At 32.9% G+C, this 22,534-nt stretch overlaps 1 protein-coding gene across 1 annotated transcript; it reads left to right on the top strand.

Annotated features, from left to right (window-relative positions):
- The first annotated feature begins 1,528 nt into the window (after positions 1-1,528).
- On the top strand, positions 1,529-21,647 carry LOC147808724 (carbonic anhydrase 1-like). The gene is made up of 7 exons (XM_087163588.1): positions 1,529-1,676; positions 2,613-2,690; positions 14,344-14,511; positions 16,483-16,628; positions 18,360-18,416; positions 19,891-20,148; positions 21,465-21,647. The coding sequence occupies exons 1-7, from the start codon at positions 1,547-1,549 to the stop codon at positions 21,582-21,584; spliced, it is 957 nt and encodes a 318-aa protein (XP_087019714.1). The 5' UTR covers positions 1,529-1,546; the 3' UTR covers positions 21,585-21,647.
- The last annotated feature ends 887 nt before the right edge of the window (positions 21,648-22,534 follow it).

Below are 22,534 nucleotides of genomic sequence, written 5' to 3'. Positions count from 1 at the left end.
TTATTTTACTCTAAAAAACGACATGAGGGAATGACAAACGTAAAAATTTTTTCCTGGTTGGATTCATTCAAATTTATTCCATAGCAAAGCTTCTTTAAGTTAAAGATGGAAACATACTGCAATTTTGTTCTATGATGCCAGTTGTTAACTGCTAAAGTTTTTATTAAAATATTTTTATTCCGAGAAGATTGTGAGGGAATGACGCGAAACACTAGGGACAAAGTTTAAAATAGTGCTATGTTAATATTTTTATCAGAAATTAAATTTATAATTGATTTTTCGAATTCTATATTTCAATAGTCTGAAATAAAAAACACGAATTTGTAATTTTTTTTATTTTTATTTCAGAAACAATTTTTTCTTTTTTTAAATCAACAGTGGGGACAATTGAGGGAATGACATATTGGTATATTTTAATTACCTAAAATAAATAAAAAATAAAAATTGATAATTTCATTTTTATTCTTTTGGCAGCCTGCATTCTGAAGGACACTTTCCCTGAATTTTTTTTTCGTAAGTTGTAAAACAAACATAAAATATACTGGGGACATGAAAATGACTGTTTTTGTGAGAATGACCCATATATAAAACAAACATCTAGTCAAATATTTTTAATATTGTACTTAATTAAAATAATTTTTGTCTAAATACCTTTGTAAATGAACTTTTTCTATTAATGAACTATCTCCGTATCTATGATCGGGAGAAAATAAAAGTGTAAATAGCATTCATTCTATAATCAAAGCACTTTATATATGTATATAAAAAAACATCATATTTAGCTAATCGCATTTTTAATATTGTACTTAATTAAAATCATTCTTGTCTAATTATCTTCGTAATTCACTGTTTATATTAATGAGCTATCTCCGTATGTATGATCGAGAGAAAATAAAAGTTTAAATAGCGTTATTTTATACTCAAAACACTTTATATAAAAACCCCATCATATTTTGCTAGTCGCATTTTAATACTGTACTTAATTAAAATAATTCTTGTCTACTTACCTATGAAAATGAACTACTATTTCTAGTAATGAACTTTCTCCGTAGGATAAGTTTATTAATTAATATTACATTTATGTAGATCAGTTATTAAAAAACCGGAAATGTTTTTCTTAATATTTAAATTCTTATAAAAAATACTTTTTTTTATACTAGGCACATTCTACATGATGATAAAGTTTAACACAAAAATGATGATGTAGATGAAACATGATAAAAACAAAAGTGTCTGCTACGAGTTAAAAATTTGTAATGAATTACAAAATGATGATTTAGGTTAAAATCTAATAGATGTTGTTTCGCGAAACTTCTATTAATAGGTTCAATTCCCAATTAGCCTCCATGAGATTTGCATTAAAAGTACTATGTCACCACGCATAATTTTCACCTTTGTTTTTTATCAATCATAATCTTCGAGATCGATGGGGAAATACCGTTGCAATTTTGACTAGTAATTTCAAAAAACAGTCCGAGTGTTTAAAAACAAAATTGACACTGATTCGCAATGATTAATTTATGAAACCTTTATTAGATAACAGGAAATGATTGGAAATGAGTATAAGAACAGTGAATTCACAATTAAGCAAATCATTCACTTCTCAGTAAACGAAAGCACCATGGATTATAAGCGTTTTGTGCAGTTAGCTTTATCTTTAGTTATTTACTCTTTTTGTAAGTTATTTCTATTCTTACTACTTTATATTTTTCAAATTTAAAAAAAAAAACATCTCGGGTATTTTTTTATTACATATTTGCTAACTTGTAGGTTCGCTGATAAAGTTTTTATGAAATGGTTATAAAATAATAATAAAAGTTTACAAATTAATCTAATTTACTAACATTCTAAAGTATAACTGCTTAAGTTATAGATCAGACTCAGACAAATATTTAACGTAGACAAATTATATTTTATACGTATTAGACGTAGACAAATTATAGACACATATTTAAACTATTGGTATTTCTTTGAAGGTAAAATAAATTTTTTTAAACTTCAAAATTCTGGAATTTTAGATTTTACATAAATGTTGTTTCAAGTAACAGAAAGTTTTATCAACGCCCTTATAAATTGACAATTATATAATTACTCTTTGTTAACCAATCTAACAAAAACGTTTAAGAAAATCGTTTAACCTCATGCTTACGGCGGGTACAACATTGCATACCATAAGCAAAGGGTTAATCTCTATATATAAAGAAAATTTTTTATATGTACTGGTACCGCACACGTCTTAAAAAGTAGTATTAAATGTATGAAAAGAGATGTATTTTACTAAATTCTTATTCATCACTACAATCGATATTTCCAAATAAATATATTAAGTTGTAAAATCACTGATTTGTATTCTAATTTTAAAGTCAGTTAAGAAAAAGAAACTTTTTAGCTTTCTTTTTAGAATACTACCACCGCTTTTTAAAGTTTAAAAGAATCGCAGAAGCTTCTGTATTCATACAATTATGTACCTTATACAAATCTCCAATTCTGAACCAGAATTTTGATTGAATTCTGAACCGGCGGCACTTTTTTTAAAATTTCCTAAAGACTAAGAAATTATTAGATGTTGCTAATGTAAAAAAAAGTCCAAAAAGCAAATAAATGTATTACAGGTTTTGCAATCGTATCTGCAGAAGATTGCCCTGCTGACGAAGACAAGGATTGGTCTTATGATTTAAGCTTACCTAACGGTAAGTCATTGCATAAGCAAGTATTTTATTCGAATATTATTATTTTTTCGTAGTTATAATTATTTTATTTACTAGTATCGATGATGAATTTATTTACACATGGTTACTTATAATTCTTAATTATCTTACAAAGATACCAAAATCATTGTTAAATTATGATGGGTAAAATTTTTTTGATTCGCCTGAAAAACAAATGATAATACTGAAACTCTTGTTCAATCACAATGTTTTTAAAAAAGAATCTGCTCTGCAAATATGATTCTTGGCAATCGCTGCATATATTTACACGAGCACATGAACTTCAAAGTGACCGGATCATGCTATTGATCGAAAATGACATCACTACTTGTGGGGAAAGGATAGATGGTACGTATTGTCCGGCTTCGCAGCGATTTTGGAAAATTGCTGAAAATTCTGCCTTTAAACAAGCTAGTTTTTTATGCTTTATTTCGATTTAATTAATTTATTATTGATTTATTATAGTCTCAAGATATAGAACTACATTAATTTTCAAATGTGTTTTCAAGCCCAAAGTTTAAGAAAAAAAGCATTTAATAAAAGAAATGGCTGTTCAATCGAAAACAAATATTCAATTTACTTAATTTTAAAAAGGCACTGATATCAGGGAAAATATTATCAGTACTACTGGGTCCTGATAGATAATTAATATAAGTATGGTGATTGTAGACATCTTTTAGTTTTTCGTACAAATGTTTAGAATGTATAATGCACACAGCAACATAAATGTATAGCACACGTGAAAGTGAATACTGTAGCCGAAGTTAAAGCAAACACTAGCCAATGCATAAAATCTCACTTCTCACCCATAGTGATGTCCTTTTTGATCAATAAGTAATCCGGCCACTTTGAAATTAAATCAGTCTTATGTTTACTATTTATTTAGAGCTTTAAACTTTGCATGATTATGATGGTATATGCATAAGGAGATTCATAAGTAGGAATAAGGATTTTCATAAAATAATATTTCAATTTGACATAGTAATGTAATTATTGCAAAAAAGACGGAGCTTTTGCGGAAAAATTGACCGACAATATATAGATTTTATAGAAAGCTTTGTTATGTTACTATAAATGATAGCAGAAAAATTCCTTACTCGCCTTTCTGCTCTTGCCTGTTTCTATTTTATAACCAGCTTTGAACATCCGATCCAATTTTGAATTTACAACTATCAATGCTTGTAATTTTGAACTCTATCCAGAAGACAATGGAACTCCTGGATAAAACTTTGGGATAAACTAAAATTCGTTAAGGACTTCTTGATAGGACTACCCCGCATTTCCGTTACATAGAGAGGAAAACTGCGAGAACCTTCTACGGCAAGGGGATTGCAACCCACGATCCGTAAAATACAGTGGATAATTCATGTCAGCACCGCGGTCGTATTCGTATCAATCAGCCACCGCTGCCATTCGAACTTAGGTTAACTCATTGGGAGGCATGCGACCTATTCCCTGAGCCACATTGGCTCCACTAGCTTTTTTTAAGGTTGGCATGTAGGTACTTTATTTGCGTCGCACTAGAGCTGCACAATGGGCTACTGGTGACGGTCTGGGAAACATCCCTGAGGATGACCCGGAGACATGTATGTATAGCCTATGTATTTTATAGCTTAATCGTTTTAAACTAAACATAAGCAAAAGGGCTGATACTTGAAAAGTAACAATGGACTTCGTTTGTATAAAAAGCACTATTTTTAGCTTGTACGTACTATGAAAAAACACACTATTACTTTAAAACTATTTACTGACACTAACTATATTTCATTCAATTCAGCATAAAAAATTAAATCGGATAATGTGTCGCCAGTATTCAGAAAATGTGTTCAGATAAACTATAGATAGTAGAGTATAAAATTTACAGAAAAACACGTCAAGAGTAAGAAATTCTTTTTATACGAAAAATAGCTTTTCAATTATTCGTTCTTTTGATTCGTGAACAGCCTCATTCGATTAAGCATTAGGGCTATTCCACGGTAACTTACGTTACATTCACATTAACTTTATTGCATTGAGAACTTAGAAGCAAACAAATAATATGAATACACATATTAAAATAAAGTGATTTCTTAAAATTACAATCAAAACCAAAAGGAATCTAATTAAAATAATTATTATTTTCCAATTTAAACAGTGTAAAAGCCTAAAATTAGTGTGGTAACTTACGTTACCGAAAAAGGAATGGCATAAATTTCCAATATACTTAAAGGCAAAATTCTGTTCTCATACAAAAGTTTCATGATTAAGATTACATGTATCATTTTTCTGACATGTTTAAATATTTCTTATGCCTAGATTTAAGATTTTATTTCAAAAGTTAAATTAAATATAATTTTTTAAGTGGGTAACTTACGTTACAGTAACTTACGTTACAGTAACTTACGTTACAGTAACTTACGTTACAGTAACTTACGTTACGAAATTCCCTTTGTATCAAACTTTTATCAAATAATGTACAAATGCAAATTAAGTTATTTAAACAGTATAGTGCAAGGGAGAAAAAGTATACATGAAGTAAATTCAGATACTTTTGATTCACACATAACTGCAAACTTATTAAGTCCTCTGTTATTAACTAGTACAGGGGGCTCAATTCTTTTCTCCATGCTTTCTTTCTGGTAGAATATTTCCTCTCTTTTTTCTGGCCATTTCCAATAGATTCCCACAGCAGCCATTACATTGACTTTAAATTCTTGCTCTGTAACAGACATTACCACACCAGGATATAACATGTCCTCCTATCTAACCATATATCAACCCCCAGCATTTATCTTGGATTCATCATTTTCTTTTTCAACATCCTTCACTAAAAAAACTCTTCTGGTATGCCTTCTTGTACTCTTAAATGGTGGATCTGCTTAATGTTTTTAATCTGTCGAGATTTTGAGAATAGGCTAGACACTCCACTAATCTGTTCTAGAGACTCGCACTCAGCTGTTTTTTCTACAGATAAAATAAATTTCTAAAGAATTTCGTAAGATGGAACATTATAAATTTTGCTGAAGGCTTCCTTAGTCAATCCGAACTTTTCATGATGCTTACAAACACAAACATTGCCTGGAAGTTTGCTACTAAGCAAGACATGCTTTGGACGGAGCTCAAAGAATTTAGTTTTTCCAATTTTGCATTCTGGATTTTTTTCCATAAACATTTGGCACATTTCTCGAACTGAATGATGAAGATGCCGTGCTTGTACTTTCTTTTTGCTACCATTAGCATCTCTAATTATAACTACATCCTTAACTCCCGGTGCCTGTCGAAAGATTTCGTTCAACTTTAAAAAAATTATTACTGCCTTAGGATATTAATTTTAATGAAACTCTTTGCTTTAAGTTATTAATTTGGGTGTTGGCATTCATATGTTTTCAAACTTTGGTATTGTAACTGTATACATCTTATTTAGTTTGTATGCCAATTTTCAAGAGGAATAAACTCATTTCACATTGGTAACTTACATTGCATGCATGTCAGTAACTTACGTTACACATATTGAATGAGGCACAAAACAATAAATAAGTAATATTTGAAAAGAAAACTATTGCTGCTTATTTAGTGTTAGCCTCTAAGGAAGAAAAAATATTATTCTTACTTTTGTATCACTTGTTCTTTTTTACACACAAAAACTTTTTCTAGTTTTTGGTAACTTACGTTACATGCATTAATGTTTAGTTGAAATTTATATAATTAAGTGAATTTAACAACACAAACTTATTTTAACACTGCACAATATTTCTATTAAGTGTAATAAACAATATTTATTCCTTGGAACATTTTGAAATTAAAATAATGTTAACTTACTGATTTTCAAAAACTAGCATGTTCTTCACCCAAATCAGAACAAGTAAATGCCAATGTTCAATGGGTTACCAACACTAAAAAACTAAATTCTCAAAAAAAATAATTATAAATTATCAAACTTCAAACCTTTCTAATTCAGAAAACATCCAAAATGGTAACATTATTCTTATTTGAATTTTCCAATGCGTTTCCCCTTTTTCATGGAATTGCCCTGCTTTATTTACGTAGCACTTTAGCTGCGTAATGGGTTATTGGTGACGGTCCTCGAAACATACCCGAGAATGATCCGTGAAACATGCCATTGCGATTTTGATCCTCTGCAGAGGGGATAACTCTCAAATTTGGTAACCTGAAGACTTACGCATGAAGTCGAGAACTTTATGGTGGGACAGTTTAACGAGGCCATATACATTACAAGAAGAAATTCAATTAATCTCTTCAAATCGATTCATTTCCCTTAAAAAATGGGAAAGCGCACAGCGGTGAATAGGAAGTTTTAGGTGTTATCTATACATCTATACATAATAATAAACGCGGCTGTGTGTGTGTGTGTGTGTGTGTGTTTGTTGTTATAAATCGAGCATGCTATAGCGAGCCTCACGCCATTTTTGTTTATCATGTAGAGTTGCACTTTCGTAATCTGGCAACTTCTATTTCTTGTATATTCTGAGTTTACTTTTTCTAATCGTTTTTTTTTCCTTTTTTACTTCTAAGTTCATATTAAATACTATTTAAAATAGCTGTCACCTTTATTTTGCTAATATTTACAACAGGTTATGGGCTATTAGCAACGTTTTACTGCGTGGATAGCTGTTTTTGACGACGTGTATGAACTTTTGTATGCCAAATCGTGAGTAGTACTTCGTTTTTCATTAACGTTAGTGGTGAAGTGATTGCTCATTTTTGTGGATTAACAGTTTGGCGATGGAAGGAAAGAACTTTATACAGTGCACGAAGTTGGAAGGTGCGTCCAACTGGACTGACTGGAAATTAGAAATCAACTCTTTATTCGTCCTAAATGATTGTGTTGGAATTCTGGATGGCTCAGTTGTAGAACCGTCGGTACCTGTGAAAGACGCCAGTGCCGAGACGGTCAACGAATACAACAAAGCGCTCGTATCCTACACAAAGACGAATGCAAAAGCCGCAATAATTATTCGATCAAATGTGTCGGCGGATATTTTAAATTTAATTCGTATGCATGGTAACTCTGCACGGGAAATATGGATGGAGTTGATCAACAACTTCGACAAAGTGTCGAGTGTAAAATTGGATACTCTCCTTCAACAATTTTTCACTTTCAAAATAGAAAAGGATGAAGACGTAATGAAATCCCTCGCACGTTTGCGTACGCTATGGGTCGACTTGCAACGGGAACAGGAGGCGAGCGGCAAAGGAAAGTTGCCTCAAAATCTGCTCATGCCGCGCATATTATCGATTCTTCCGGATGACGAATACAGGGAGTTCAAGTCACAGTGGGACTCGATACCAAAAGCCGAAAAGTCATCGGAGAGACTAATAGAACAAATAAAGATGCGTCTTCAAAGGCAAAGTGTATGCATGAAAGAAGATGCTACAACAGCTTTTGTAACAAGCGGTGCAAGGTACAGTGCCAACGAAGAGAAGAAATGGAGGAAGGGGACAAGGTCCCAGATGGCGAGAAAATCTCAACCTTCAACAGCTACAGGTATGAAACTTAGTAAGGCCAATGATGGTGCGAAAAGCTTTCGTGGCAACTGCTTTAGGTGCAATAGGCCAGGGCACATGGGAAAATTTTGTCCTGATTTTCCAGACAAGCCGAAGATGTCGGGTAATAAAACCGAAACTTTTCTTACTCATTGTAGTGCTTTTATTTGCCAAAATGACAGTAACCGAAATGTGTGGCTCAAAGACGATGGAGCTACAGCACACATCACAAATTCAGCCGAATATTTCAAGACGTATCGTCATTTTGACAAGCCAGTAGAAATCGTAGTTGGTAACAAACAGACAATACCAGCGTATGGCTGCGGAGAAATTGACATGTGCGCAACTGTTGGAACCCTGCAAAAGTCTATTGAGCTCAGTGATGTATTATATGCACCAGACATCAGCAAAAATTTACTATCAGCGTCAAAGGCTATGAAACGAGGAATCTCAAACTTCGGAGATTCAGATGACATGGTTTGTCGTTTCTTTCGTAAAGAAAACCCTGAAAATGTACTTTTAGAAGCTCCATGCTCATCTAGTGGACTTTTTGAATTACGTGCAAAACCGGTCAAGCCAGAAGGAGGTTCTGCTGCTTCAGCTTACCTAGTCGATGATGACGTAACAACACCTTACCAAGATACAACAATGGTGACAACGACAAAGTTTCCATTATCAGTTTGGCACAGAAGACTCGGGCATCAGGGAGTACAATATGTGAAACAGTACTTACGCCAAAATGGTATAGATTTCCTCGATGATGGACTCTTTTGTGAACCTTGCAGGTATGGTAAACAGTGCCGACGGACTTTCAAATCAAAACGATTTAAAACGAAGGAGTCAGGTGAGATCATACATGCAGATTTACTCGAATCGCCAGTTTTATCAAGAGGAGGAAAGAAGTACATGCTAGTAATCAAAGATGATTATTCAAAATTTCGAAGTGTAGAATTTCTGAGACACAAAGATGAAGCTGTTGTTAAAGTTAGATCGTTTCTTACTCGGGCTAATAAAGACGGCATAAATGTGAAAGAACTGGTTACAGACGGCGGTCGTGAGTTCGAAAATGCTAAGATGGCTAAATTGACTGATGATGAAGGCATCAAGTTAAGAATCACTATGCCGTACACACCAGAACAAAATGGTGCAGTTGAGAGAGAAAACCGCACAATAATGGACTCAGTTCGTACTATGCTCAAAGATACAGGCTTACCGCAGTTTTTATGGGCAGAAGCAGCATCGACGGCTGTCTACATTCTTAATCGAACTGGACCAAGTAAAATCACAGGGAAATCTCCATTCGAAGTATGGTTCGGACGCAAGCCGAAAATCGACAAGTTTCGAATTTTTGGATCAACTGCTTTTGTACATGTACCGGATACCAATAGAAGTAAACTGGACGACAAGGCTGTTAAGGGATATTTGGTTGGATATTGTGATTATGATGGCTATCGTGTTTTCATACCATCAAAGAATGACACAATCACGAGTGCCAATGTGGTGTTCAACGAGCAGCAGATAGGTCCCACTTCCTTGTCTTCAGAAACGACTTCTAGTGCCAGTACTAGTACATCAACTGGTATGCAGTTTGAAATTTCAGGCAGTTCCGACGGTACTGACTTGCAGGAGGGTGAAAATCTTCGCAATGTAGAAGATGAACTATCACAGATGACGACGTATGGATTGCGTGACCGATCAACTACACGCCGCCCACCCAGATTTAACGACTATGAAGTCTACAGCAGCATCCTGAATTTGACAGAACCCCAATCACATGAAGAAGCTATGAAGTCTTCGATGCATGTCAACTGGAAACGAGCCATGGACGAAGAGATGGCTTCGCAAAACAAGCACGGTACGTGGAAACTTGTTGAACCACCTGAAGGAAGAAAGATTCTTGCAAATCGCTGGGTTTACAAAGTGAAGACTAACCCAGACGGCTCTATCGAAAGATTTAAAGCTCGATTAGTCGCCAAAGGATATACGCAGACGAAAGATATCGACTACGGGGAGACTTTTAGCCCAGTGTGTCGCTACGACACTATTCGAGCTCTAATTGCAACAGCAGCTAAGGAGAAATTAAAATTATTTCAAATTGACGTGGAGACAGCTTTCCTTTATGGTGATTTAACTGAAGATATATACATGTATCAACCCGAAGGATATGATGACGGAAGCGGACGTATATGCAAGATGCTCCGACCTTTGTACGGTCTTAAACAAGCTGGTCGATGCTGGAATGCCAAGTTTACCGACGTGCTAAAGAAACATGGTATGACCCAAAGCAAATCGGACCACTGCCTCTTCACTTGTAAAGATTCGGGACACAAGATGCTGATGGCGATTTATGTTGATGATGGTATTGTCGCTGTACAAGACGAAGCATCATTCCTCACCTTTATGAACGAACTTAAGCAACATTTCAACCTTAGAGTGACAACGTTAAATTGTTTTCTTGGTCTACAAGTTGAACAGTTGAAGGACGGCTCAATCTTTTTGCACCAAGAAGCATTCACTAAAAAGATGCTAGAGCGTTTTGGGGATGCTACCAAAACATCACGCATTCCGGTGAAGAAGGCAAATCTGAAAGTTAAATATGAACTTCCGAATGCTGATGGGATGATAAAGATCAAGGAGGCAAATCCTCTTAGCAGTCATATTCCGTATAGATCAGCAGTAGGTAGCTTGCTTTATTTAGCGATGGGAACCCGACCTGACATTGCTTATGCAGTAAGTTTAGTATCTCGTAAATTGGACAATCCCACAGAAACTGATTGGGAAATTGTGCAGACTACATTCAGATATCTTCGTACTACCGTTGCACATGGCATTGTATATAGCAGTACAGATGATAGAAGCCTTATGTTGTTTAGTGATGCAGATAACAACAGTTGTGCTGAAACTCGAAGATCTCGCACAGGTGTGATATCTTTCTATGGTGGAGGTGCAATTACTTGGAGAAGTAAGTTGCAGGAGGCTATATCTAATTCAACAACAGAAGCAGAGTTCATGGCAGCAGCGGATGCGACAAAAGACCTGATATGGTTAAAGCGCCTGTTTGCCGAGATAGCCAACGACGTCTCATTACCAATCCTCCAGATTGATAATCAAAGTACCATCAAATACATCAAAAATCCTATGTTTCACGCTCGCACTAAGCACATCGATCAAAGATACAAGTTTGTTCAAGATGAGTTTTCGAAAGGACATTTTGAACTAGGCTACGTCAGAAGTGATGAGCAACGAGCAGACATTCTGACGAAGGCACTTCCAGCACCTCAGTTTCATGCTCAGAAGACATTACTTGGTGTGAGAGCAGTTCTTTGAGTGACAATATTGACTACTGACTGTTTTCATGCTCGAAGGAGGCTGTTATAAATCGAGCATGCTATAGCGAGCCTCACGCCATTTTTGTTTATCATGTAGAGTTGCACTTTCGTAATCTGGCAACTTCTATTTCTTGTATATTCTGAGTTTACTTTTTCTAATCGTTTTTTTCCCTTTTTTACTTCTAAGTTCATATTAAATACTATTTAAAATAGCTGTCACCTTTATTTTGCTAATATTTACAACATTTGTAATCACAATATATCGCCCCAGAAGCCTCGCCCGGGCACGAAACTCGGCCCATAATTGTGTTTTGACATTATGAAGAAGTATTTTTTTTCTTTTTCAAAAATTTTGATTAGTTATTTAGTTATCAGTCATTTTGTAAGTCTATGCTTTTCGTCTGCTTTTTCGTCTTCAAAGAGCCATATTCAAAAAACTATTAAAAAATGCATATACTTTTCCCCACTCTTATAAATGTATGCTAATGCGAACCTCACAATTTATATATTAATTTTCGACAACTTAAACCAATAATATACGAAGGAATTAATAATTTAATTGTAAAGTTCGCATTAGTTTACATTTATTAAAGTGGAGAAAAGTTTAACTTTTGTATTAAAAATGTGGCAACATATTCGATACGTAAATAGAACGCTTCGCTTTGATATATTTGTCGCTGTTCATAATTGTTATAATAAATTTTTCTTCTTCTTTTCACGCTCTATTTTTTTTTCTTAAGCGAAGACGATAATTTTTATAGCGATATTGTAGTACTTTGTACAACTAAAAATTCTTTTCACAACACTTTAAAAATATTTACTTTATTTTCTTTATATATACAGAGAACAGTCGGCAAAGAATTCGATTAGGTTGAAAAACATTTCGCTAAAAAGGAACGAATTCCAAAAGAAAAAATAAACAACTTAAAGAATAAAAATGCTGATGCCAGCCAATTTTTTGAAAGTTAACTTAGAAATAACAAACCAAATGATGTTAAATAACAAACCAAACGATGTTAACAAAATGACGTAGAAAGCGCAACTAGATCAAAATTATACAAGCAGAACTAGATCAAATTATAATACCTGAGTGCTTGACGTAACAGATATAGAAATAGAATTTGATACCATAAAAAATTATATAGAAATAGAAATTGATACCATAAAAAATTTATTCGTTTTCGTGTTCTTTTCATGTATTTAGCATTTTAGTTTTTTTCTTTTCTTAAGCGTTGTAGCTATATAATTTCAAACATCCTCAAGAGCTATAACACATCTGCAGCAGAACTGGATATGAAGACAAAATTGCTGGACAGGAACACTTTAATTGTCCACTAATCTTCAGATTTCCTGCTATGTTTTAAAAAACTTTATTTGTGAAAACCTTCAGCGTGGCGGACAGCTGGCCGCCTTAGGCGGCTAGTTTATAATAAAATAACAAAGCTGCTGATGAAAAGAAATATTGGTTATTACTCTTTAGATTTATTATAACAGGCGTGCATATTTTATCTCTTACACATTCATGTCAATCTAGCATCCAAAATATTTCATGCGGAGATGAAGAAACTGCTAATGAAGGAAAAATTTGTTTAATTTCACCAGCACTTAAAATATTCTCAAAACGAGAGTCAGATTTTCAACATGCTTATTTTATGTATATATAAAAATTAAAATGTTTCGTGACGCAATTTTTTTAATCAAAAATCAATTAATTAAGTGTATTAACGGTATAACCGCTTTAAATAGTTTGAGTGCTGAGTTAACACCTACACTCTTACAGCCGTGAGGTTTTAAAAAATGATATAAAATTAAAAGTCTTCCACTGTTCTTAATTATAAACTATTTATCAACATTTTCTTTTTCCCAATTAAAAATATTCTCATATGTATATTATGGTTCAGTATATTATATATATCAGTATCTCATCTGATATGTATAATATATATATATGTATAGGGCTACCAACTTTGCATACCTTTAGTGGGAAATATTTCCTCTAGTGGTGGCAAATTTCATGTTTTAATGCACGATTCTTTAGTTAGTAAGTTTTATTTAAAATAATTTTTCACCTCGCTACATCCGAATGATTCAAAAGGTTATATAAAAGGCCACTTTGCTTTAGTTCTCTCATGCTGTAGCTTTTAAAACGCTTGCAAAATTTACCAATAAGCTGAAAGTTTCTGTGTTTCGTTGTCTACCAATCAAAATTTTTTTCCCCAAAACTTTTTGCAGTTGGCAGTTTTGATCATATGATTGTTAATAAATTTTAGGACATGAAATCTATAGCTCTAAGAAATGCTATAGCTTGGAAACTAGCTTTAGAAAAACCAATTATTATAGAAATGGTATTAATACCAACTATATTTTTTTCTGTCTTGATTCAAATTAACTATGAATCCTAAAAATAGTTTAAATATTTTTTTTTAAAATTCGCTACATCTTATTTCAAAGTAATAAAATATCCAAGTACAACACGGACTAACATAATAACAAACTAAAATGAAAACAAGTTTTATGCAGCAGAATAAGCCTAAATTTTTACATACTTACAGTGATGCCAACTGCTCCGCTTTCTGCAAAAGTTTTAATAAATTGTTGAATAAGTAAAAATACGCCTCTTTTTTTTTATAAAATGTCACACTTTAAAAAAAAACCTGCCTTGGTATGAAATTCTGAATTTTCAATTAATTGTGGCGGACAAATTATTTAAAATGAAAAGTACTGAACTAAAAATTACTTAAATTTCGTCAACACTAGAAAATATTTCTTTACAAAGCGGAGCAAAGTGGTATCTCTATCCTTATTTGAGTTCATTCTATTAGGTCCACTGCATTGGGGCGATAAGTATCCTAATTGTAGTGGAAATTCTCAATCTCCGGTTAACATAATAACGAGAGACACTGTGAGCAGTGGAGAGCGTCAGAGACTGCAACTTCATGGCTATGATGAACCTATCGGCAGAGTCATGATTATGAACAATGGTCACATGAGTAAGTTTTTTGTTTTTGCTTTGACTCTATGAAAAATATGCTGATTTTAAAAAGAGTCTACGACGTATTTCCGTTATATTGCAAGATTTTTATTATAACATACAATAGCTCCAAGCTTTTAGTCTCTTTTCAAGAGTTTTTAAAATTATTAGTTTTTGATTATTTCTTTACTAAATCTGATTCAAAAGCTATATGGATAAACAATAAATATATACATATTCGGGCTGTAGTAGCCCTGGATTAAGGCATCAGACTTCGCTGTGCAGAAGGACAGGTGTTTGCTCTTCGAAGTCGCTCAGACGAACTGAGTACATGCGATATAAGTGCTAGTAAAATCTATGTAATCAAAGGTCCTAAGTTCGGTCGTTGAACAGTAGGGGAGAGTGGGGTCAATTGTAACAGGGTACGATTGTAACAGAGCAAAAATGTCGAGTGTCGGGTTCTAGATTTGGTTCCTAGGTGGCACACAAGGTGTATTTAATAAATCTACATGTACACCCCTGATGGCAATCATTTTTATGTACTTTTGAAAGAGTTAGATCACAAAAGATATTTTCACGCCACGCACGTACTTTTTTTGGTATTAGAATATTATATTGTAACGAAGTAATTTTGTTTAAACAAATAAAAATTAGTAACCGAATATGTAAGTGGACACCTTAATTAACATTTCAAAAAAAAGATTAGTTTTGTTAATTAACTAGCATTGTTTTTAACAAATGAAGCTGAAATGGCGTCTTGGGGACAATTGTAACAATAAGTAAAGGGACGATTGTAACAGCTGAAAATAAATAATCTTATGTTTACAAACCATTACTTAAGTCTCTAAGAACCACCAATAGTTTCCTATATCATTTATATTATGTTGCATGCGCATTATTTTATTTGTCACCTTTCACAGCATAAATTAAAATTTTTAACCCCTTAAAGTGAAAAGCTTAACCCTTTAGGTCTCTGCTCATTATTATTTTTACTCCTAAAATATCACTACTATTTTGATCAATAAAGAAATATATCATAACTATGATACTATGTATAATTAACTATGTTTTAGTTGAATTTATGAACTGTTACAATTGACCCCGTAAGTGGGGACAATTGTAACAAGTGCTCGACTGTCAAAAATTGTTAATAACTAATATAATAACATTTAAAATTAGGTATTTATTTTTTTTCTAGTAGAGGATAGTCTACTTTACTCGTCTGTCAATTAATACTAATAGTATATTGGATTTTTTGTTAGTTAAAAATAGTTAAGTAAAAAATGTTACAATTGATCCCACTCTCCCCTACTTGGAGAGAATTTTCTTTCCGTTCTGATCTATTAAAAGTGGTCTCAAGAGAAGAGACCTCATGAATTAGTGGTGCTGCCATCTATCAGGCAGTTTTTGAGATAAATTGTACTTTCACCCTAGCGGTGCGCTCTTGTCAAATGAAAGGTGTTGCTTCCTTACTGCGCAATGTCATTGGCTGGTGAGTTTGACTTGCCCAAGCAACAACAACAACGTATTCAAATTGGATGCTAGTAATATTTGATTAATAATTTACTAAGTATGATTCAATTTCGCATTGAACATTTGATCAACAATAAGTATCTTCATATAAATATTTCAAAAACATGTATAAAATAATAAGACAAGGATGATATTTAGTGTTGGCAAAACGATTTAGTTTCACAGTGATTATTTCTTTTAATGCCTACAAACAAAGTTTTGCGAAAATTAACAACCAAGGAAGAAATAACTGACCATAAATCGTACATCTGTTAAAACCCTTAGCAAAAAAGCGTAAAGTAGTTAATTCTAAAAGAGGCTGAACATTATGTGTTTTAACAAATGAAATGATTGATAGCAACAGTTACATTAATAGCAATCTGAGAGGCGATGCTGTATAGAGCGCATGTATAGTCAAGTTTAAAACATACTAACATTAAATCATATTTAAATTCTTATAAAATGTTGTGTTTTTCAGTTCACGTAACTCCTGAAGATGGAGTTGAAAGATCAATCACGGTTGACGGTGAGAAATATGTATTGCAACACTTCCACTTCCATTGGGGTAATGAAACTGACAAAGGATCAGAAGACGTGATAAATGGTAGAAGACATACAATGGAGGTAAGCAATGAAAAAAAAAATCTGTGACTTTAAGTTGGTCTGCCTTTCTATATACAATATATTGACTACGCTATGGTATAAAGCATCTTATGTGCAGAATAAAGTCGCCAAAATCCTTGTTATTTCTCTTGTTGTTGTTGTTGCTAATTCCCATCTGGTCTGACGGGGTCAGACCAGATCAATGAATCCGTTAACATTGAGAAAATCCGAAACCAGAATGGGAGAGGAATGAATATCGTTCCAGTCCAGCCCTAAACAGATCAAGATGTGCTCAGGTGATGCCTGGTTTTGTTGGCATTTAGGGCAAAGAGGAAAGATCTTTTGATTTGCAGAAAATGTGAGACTTTTCAGGTGTCCACTGGCCAGTCGGGATAGGCAGGTGTTGGTTTGCCTGTCACCAGGGAGAGATAGAGAGAGTCCTGGTCTTTTTGCTTTATACCAGTAGTGAATAGGTGGAAGCAGCCACTTTTGTTTATTCTGGGCCTTTTGCCTTGCAAACAGTTCAAGGTATGTAAGCTCTGAGGTGGAGGGGACTGGATGGTCTAGTCCCTTCTTTGCAAGAGTGTCAGCCAACTCGTTGCCGTGGATATCGATGTGGGACGGGATTCATTGAAAGTGGACCTCATGCTGTTGGGAAATGAGCTTTACTTTTTGTAAGATCGAAAAACTGGTTTTATCTCCAATGAGGGCCCAATTTTGTTATTTCTCTTAAATACAATGATACTAATTTTATAGGTCTTCTCAAGATTTTATGTTTAAAATATCATCAGAAGTACGCTTTATTGATACTACAATCTTCACTAAATAGATATGATTTAAAAAGATTTTAACTACCATTATATATCTTTAAACATAAATTTTTAAAAATCCGATAGCTATTTTATTAAAACTTTAGGTACTGATTAACACGTTGAATACCACGCTAATTTTACATGACTTTCCGATCTGGTCAAACGGTAAATAACTACAAACTAAATGTGCAAATATTGACAGATTTTGCTAGTTTTTAAAAGGTTCAGCAGGACATAACTAAAATAATTGGTAAATTATATACGTCTTGTTTAGAAATAGTGGTACAACAAAATCTACTAAATAAAATTTATTAAACCGAGAATCACAATTAATAAACTACCACTTGAAAATATTTATGCGCTGTCCGGAGCAAGTTGGCATCTCTGTTTGTATATAAATAAAACTATTTTTGTGTGTTCTATATTGCATTAATTTCTTCAAACCATTTAAGTAACGATAATAATATTAAAAAAAAATGAAAATTTATTCGAATTATGTGTTTCTAATAATCTTAGCTTCGGTCACCGGTGACGCCCGTGGTGCTATGAACAAACTCAGTGCCGGTTACCGGTGACCCCCATGGCATTCAACGTGTTAAAGTGACAAAAAATGTTTTGCTCGCAATTTATCACTGCAATGTAATTTTACTGCATACTGGAATTTTTTTTTTGAAAACTGCAGACGTTAGCTACGAAATATGAGGGAAGGAAAAATAATATTATTTATTTTAATTGCAAATCAGCGAAGTGAAAATCATCCATAGAACTTATGATTATAATAATTTTAATATACTTATTATGATGAAAAATTATTTTTACCGTCGATATAAAAAAAATTAGACTTAATTAGTTAAAGAGTAAGTTTAACATTAATTAATTTTCATTACTTCATTTGTATATGCTTATTAATTTCTACTTTTTTTTTCTCTTTTCGGAATAGACTCATTTAGTTCATGAGAACGATGGAAAAATTGTTGCTGTTGCAGGATTCCTTGAGGTATGCACAATTATATTTTTGTTCACATCTTTAGAGCAGGCTGCTATCACCACGCAAAAAGCTTGTTCTTAAACCAGTTTTTTTTTTTTTTTTTTTTTTTTGCAACAAAAAATTCCAGTTAACGACCCCAAGTTTCCTACTTTAATAAGCATTTAAGGAAAAATGCAGTCAGCCTTATAGAAGGTTAGATTTTGGGTAATTGATGATAGAACATTTGAAAAAATTACGTGTTGTATAGGCCTGGAAATGGCTGAAATCTGCAAAACACGTTTGACTTTTATAGAAACCTTAAATTAACACTCCTACAGAGAATGCTAACAAGTTTTCTGGTTACGGAAGAGGGGGCTTATATTGACATCAAAATATATTGAACAATATGAACATGAATAATATTTTTTACTTATTAAGTCTAGATAAATTTTGGCTAATTGACAGTATTTCGTTATACTTCTTAATTTTGCAGTTGTGTTTTTTTGCTGACTAATCACTAAATTAAGCAGCAAATTATGAATATGTATAGCAAGCTTAACTGCTTAATTTGCCTTTGAATTTCCATTTTGAACAATTTTTATTCAGTCACTCGGTTTTAATTATGGGGAAAACTGAGCATTGTTCCTAGTCACTTATGAGTTGCATTTCTTTAATTTTACGGCTAGTGTGGAAATTTAACGGAGGAACTACTGGTGTCTTATAAATCGTGTTAAGACTTTCACAATTTTAATAGTGGTAGTAAATTTACATGAATCGTTTTGAGGTCAAGCTCTCAGTTCTATTAGAGATGTATATCTTTTACAAAATACTAAACGGCAGCATTAGTTTAATTCGATTTGTGGACAGATTCAATATAATATAATGATACTTTGATGCATAAGAACGGAACCTTTATATCGCTCATGGGCTGCAATAGCGGCACAACTCAAATCAAGTTTTGAGATAAGTGGACTTAAAGTTTTCATTGCTAAGAAAAATCCATAAGAAATGCTTTAGTTTGCTTAAACGAAGATTATCTTCAAGTTGAATTATGAGTTGTGCTAGTATTGCTGATGAAAAGAATGTGTATTTTCTTATTTACACCTGTTCTTAGTCCAAAACGAGTGCTTTTTGTTTCGTGCCACTGTTGCAGCCCATGAGCGATATGAGCTTCATAGACTAAAAGCAAACTTAAGAGTATGAAAATTAGGTTTAATAACCTTAATATAAGTTTCATAGACTGAAGGAAGCACAAGAAGGTATTTTCAACAAGCAAAGCTATTTCCTCGCAGTTCTAGATTGATCAGAGACAACAGAGGCATTAATGATTCTCTGCATCAGGTTTCTAGGAATAAGTATCTATCTTTGTTAAGTATCTATTTGTACAACCGTGTAGAAAAAAGACCTTTAAAAAGAATAAGTAATAAACTTCTATGTTTATGAAGAATGATATTCCGAAACACTTTCACAAAAAGAAACTTAATCATACTTCATTATTCCTCAGGAAAGCCATGAACTAAACTCAGCTCTATACAACATTTTGTCCGTTAGGGAAGCATTTCAATATGAAGGACAAAGTTTCGAAGGAGAAATTCAACTGTCGAGCAGAGATTCGCATAGACAGGGCAAGATTTATCTAGAGGATCTGATTGACAATAACTGTCCTTTCTACAGGTATGAGGGTTCCATAGGTTTTCCCCCATGTAATGAAGGAGTCACCTGGTTGATATGTAGAAAACAAAAAGCTGTATGCAGTTATCAAGTATGTCCACATTTTTATGAATTGCATTTTTATTACATTTTTATTGCATTTCTTCGAGTCTTTGGTAAAATATTTACGATGGTGATTATAAGAATTGATGATTAAAAGACACATACCTCAAGCCTACATGGATAGTAGAAAAATTTTACCCTCTGTTGGAGTAGTGGCCCCTGAATCAGTTTTATTAAATTTTTTCCTCGACGCTCTGGTTAGAAGCAGAATTATATTTTGGTATTTTTTAATTATTAAAATTAGTCTAATATTGAGAATTTTTTATACATATTCAAAAATTTATTAATAAATGATTTTGTGAATTAGAGAAATTTCAATGAAGAATAATCAATTAAATAACTGCAAGGCAATGGAATTTTGAAAAATTTGTTTAGAAACGAGCTGTGTTTAGATTGTTGTTGTTGTAGTTCATTTACATCTCACTAGAGCTGCACAATGGGCTATTGGCGACGGTCTGGGAAACACCCCTGAGGATGATCCGAAGACATGCCATCACAATTTTGATCCTCTGCAGAGGGGATGGGACCCCCTCTTCGGTAGCCTGACGACCTGCGCGCGAAGTCGAGCCCTTTCCGATAGAACAGTCTAACGAGGACCAATATCGCACACCCTCGGTCCCTACGCAGACTAATCCAAGTGGTCACCCACCCGCACACTGACCGCAGCCACTGATGCTTGACTTCGGTGATCTGCTGGGAACCACGTCTAAACAATCAGTCCACTGCAGGACCTGTGTTTAGAACTTTTAACGTTTAACGCAAAATAAAGACACCGATGTTCTGCGCTGTATTTCATAACTTTAAATTAATAAAATGCTAATAAGAATATTTTCCCTTTATTTTGACTTAAATAATACAAAATAAAGAAAAAAAGAGGTTTCTTATTGAAATGACTACTTAGTAATGATCTTTTTTTATTTTCAATTTGAAACCACGGTAAAGAAACTAAAAAAAAGCAATAAGTAATTTTGCAAATTGGAATAAATAAATAGACGCTGTTAAATTTCAAATCAGAAATCCATAAAAACTTTGGGGAACTTGTAATTATTGTCATTTTTTTGGGGGTAATACTTTGTAGAAATTTTATATATAAAAGAAGACAATGTTTGGAATTTATTTTGAAATAAAAATTTTTGAATCGCACGTGCAAACATGATGTGTGAAATTTTTTTAAAAATCGTGAAAGCTTTTGTGCAGCGAAAATATTCAGAACTGTTCTCATAGTCATACTCTTATGACATGCTAATAAATATGTTACAAATCCTCAGTCAATATGAATGCATTATTTTTTTTTAATATTTTCAGTTGAATCAGCTGTTTTCATTGTATTCGGTGAAAGAAGATACACCAGATGCTGAACAATGTCATATGTTAAACATTTATAGACCATTGCAGCCATTAAACGGTAGAAAAGTTTACAAGTAATAAACTACGTGTATCAAATTCTCCTGTAATGCTTTGAATAAATAAAAGCTATCTTTGATTCTATTCTAGTCAAATTCTTTTTTTTTCTTCATAAAAATGCAAAAAAATGCTTTCCGGAATAACTTTTGATCAAATGATAGAATTTTTACGTTCTAGGACTTGATCTTAATGACTGGAAGGCGTGACCTCAAATGTGCAATAATAAATGCAAACGATACTTTAAGTTACGAAATAAGGTACAAAAACTTACTTTCTCTGAATAAAAATACCCTTTTTTGATTTCGGAGCGCCAAAATGTAGGGGGTAGCAGCAATCTGTGAAATATGGTTGGCATAGTTTGATCTGGAGAGTGCTCCAAAGTTTGGATCCCTTTATGTTAATTTTACTTTGTGCGTATTTCGCTATATTTCAAGAACTTTTTAAGCGAATTGTAAAATTTTTTAAAACAATTATAAAATTCGTTTATCCAAAGATAATTCCGTGCAAAAATAACCTTTATTCAATATTTGATATTTTTTATTTTTTTATTATTTTATTTAACAATAGTTAAAAAAATTTTTGAACAGTAAGGTATACAATTTTTTGAGTCATTTTAAAGAATGTAATTTTACATGGCAAATTACAAAGTTTGAGAAAAATTTGTTAATAATTTCAGAGAAATCGAATTTTAAGTATCTGTTTTTCTCAAATTTTGATTTCTCAGAAACTATTAGATCGATTTCACTTATATTTTGTGATATAAAATTAAATTTTTTAAAATGATGCAGAAAATTACACATATTAAAATTTAAAATTTTTTCGATCATTCTGAAATAAAATAATAATAAATACTTACTAAAAGTTATTTTTTGCATGAAATTATCTGTGAAGAAACGAATTTTATAATTGTGTGTAATTTTTTTTTCTCATTTCTATTAAAAAGTTCTCGAGATATTGCTAGAGAAGCAAAA

The sequence above is a fragment of the Parasteatoda tepidariorum genome, chromosome 5, assembly GCF_982258835.1.
Source record: "Parasteatoda tepidariorum strain Cologne lab strain chromosome 5, Ptep-v5.0, whole genome shotgun sequence".
In the NCBI taxonomy this organism is placed as follows: Eukaryota; Metazoa; Arthropoda; class Arachnida; order Araneae; family Theridiidae; genus Parasteatoda; species Parasteatoda tepidariorum.
The sequence above is the reverse complement of the archived record's forward strand: the minus strand, read 5'-3'. Positions and strand labels throughout refer to the sequence as shown.

What these genes read in the sequence shown, in the direction of transcription:
- LOC147808724 (XM_087163588.1), top strand. Translation starts at nt 1,547, where the DNA reads ATGATTGGAAATGAGTATAAGAACAGTGAATTCACAATTAAGCAAATC. An exon ending in TATGAACAATGGTCACATGA is followed by an intron (nt 14,512 to 16,482) that starts GTAAGTTTTTTG and finishes TGTGTTTTTCAG; the next exon opens with TTCACGTAACTCCTGAAGAT. An exon ending in GTAGAAGACATACAATGGAG is followed by an intron (nt 16,629 to 18,359) that starts GTAAGCAATGAA and finishes TTTTCGGAATAG; the next exon opens with ACTCATTTAGTTCATGAGAA.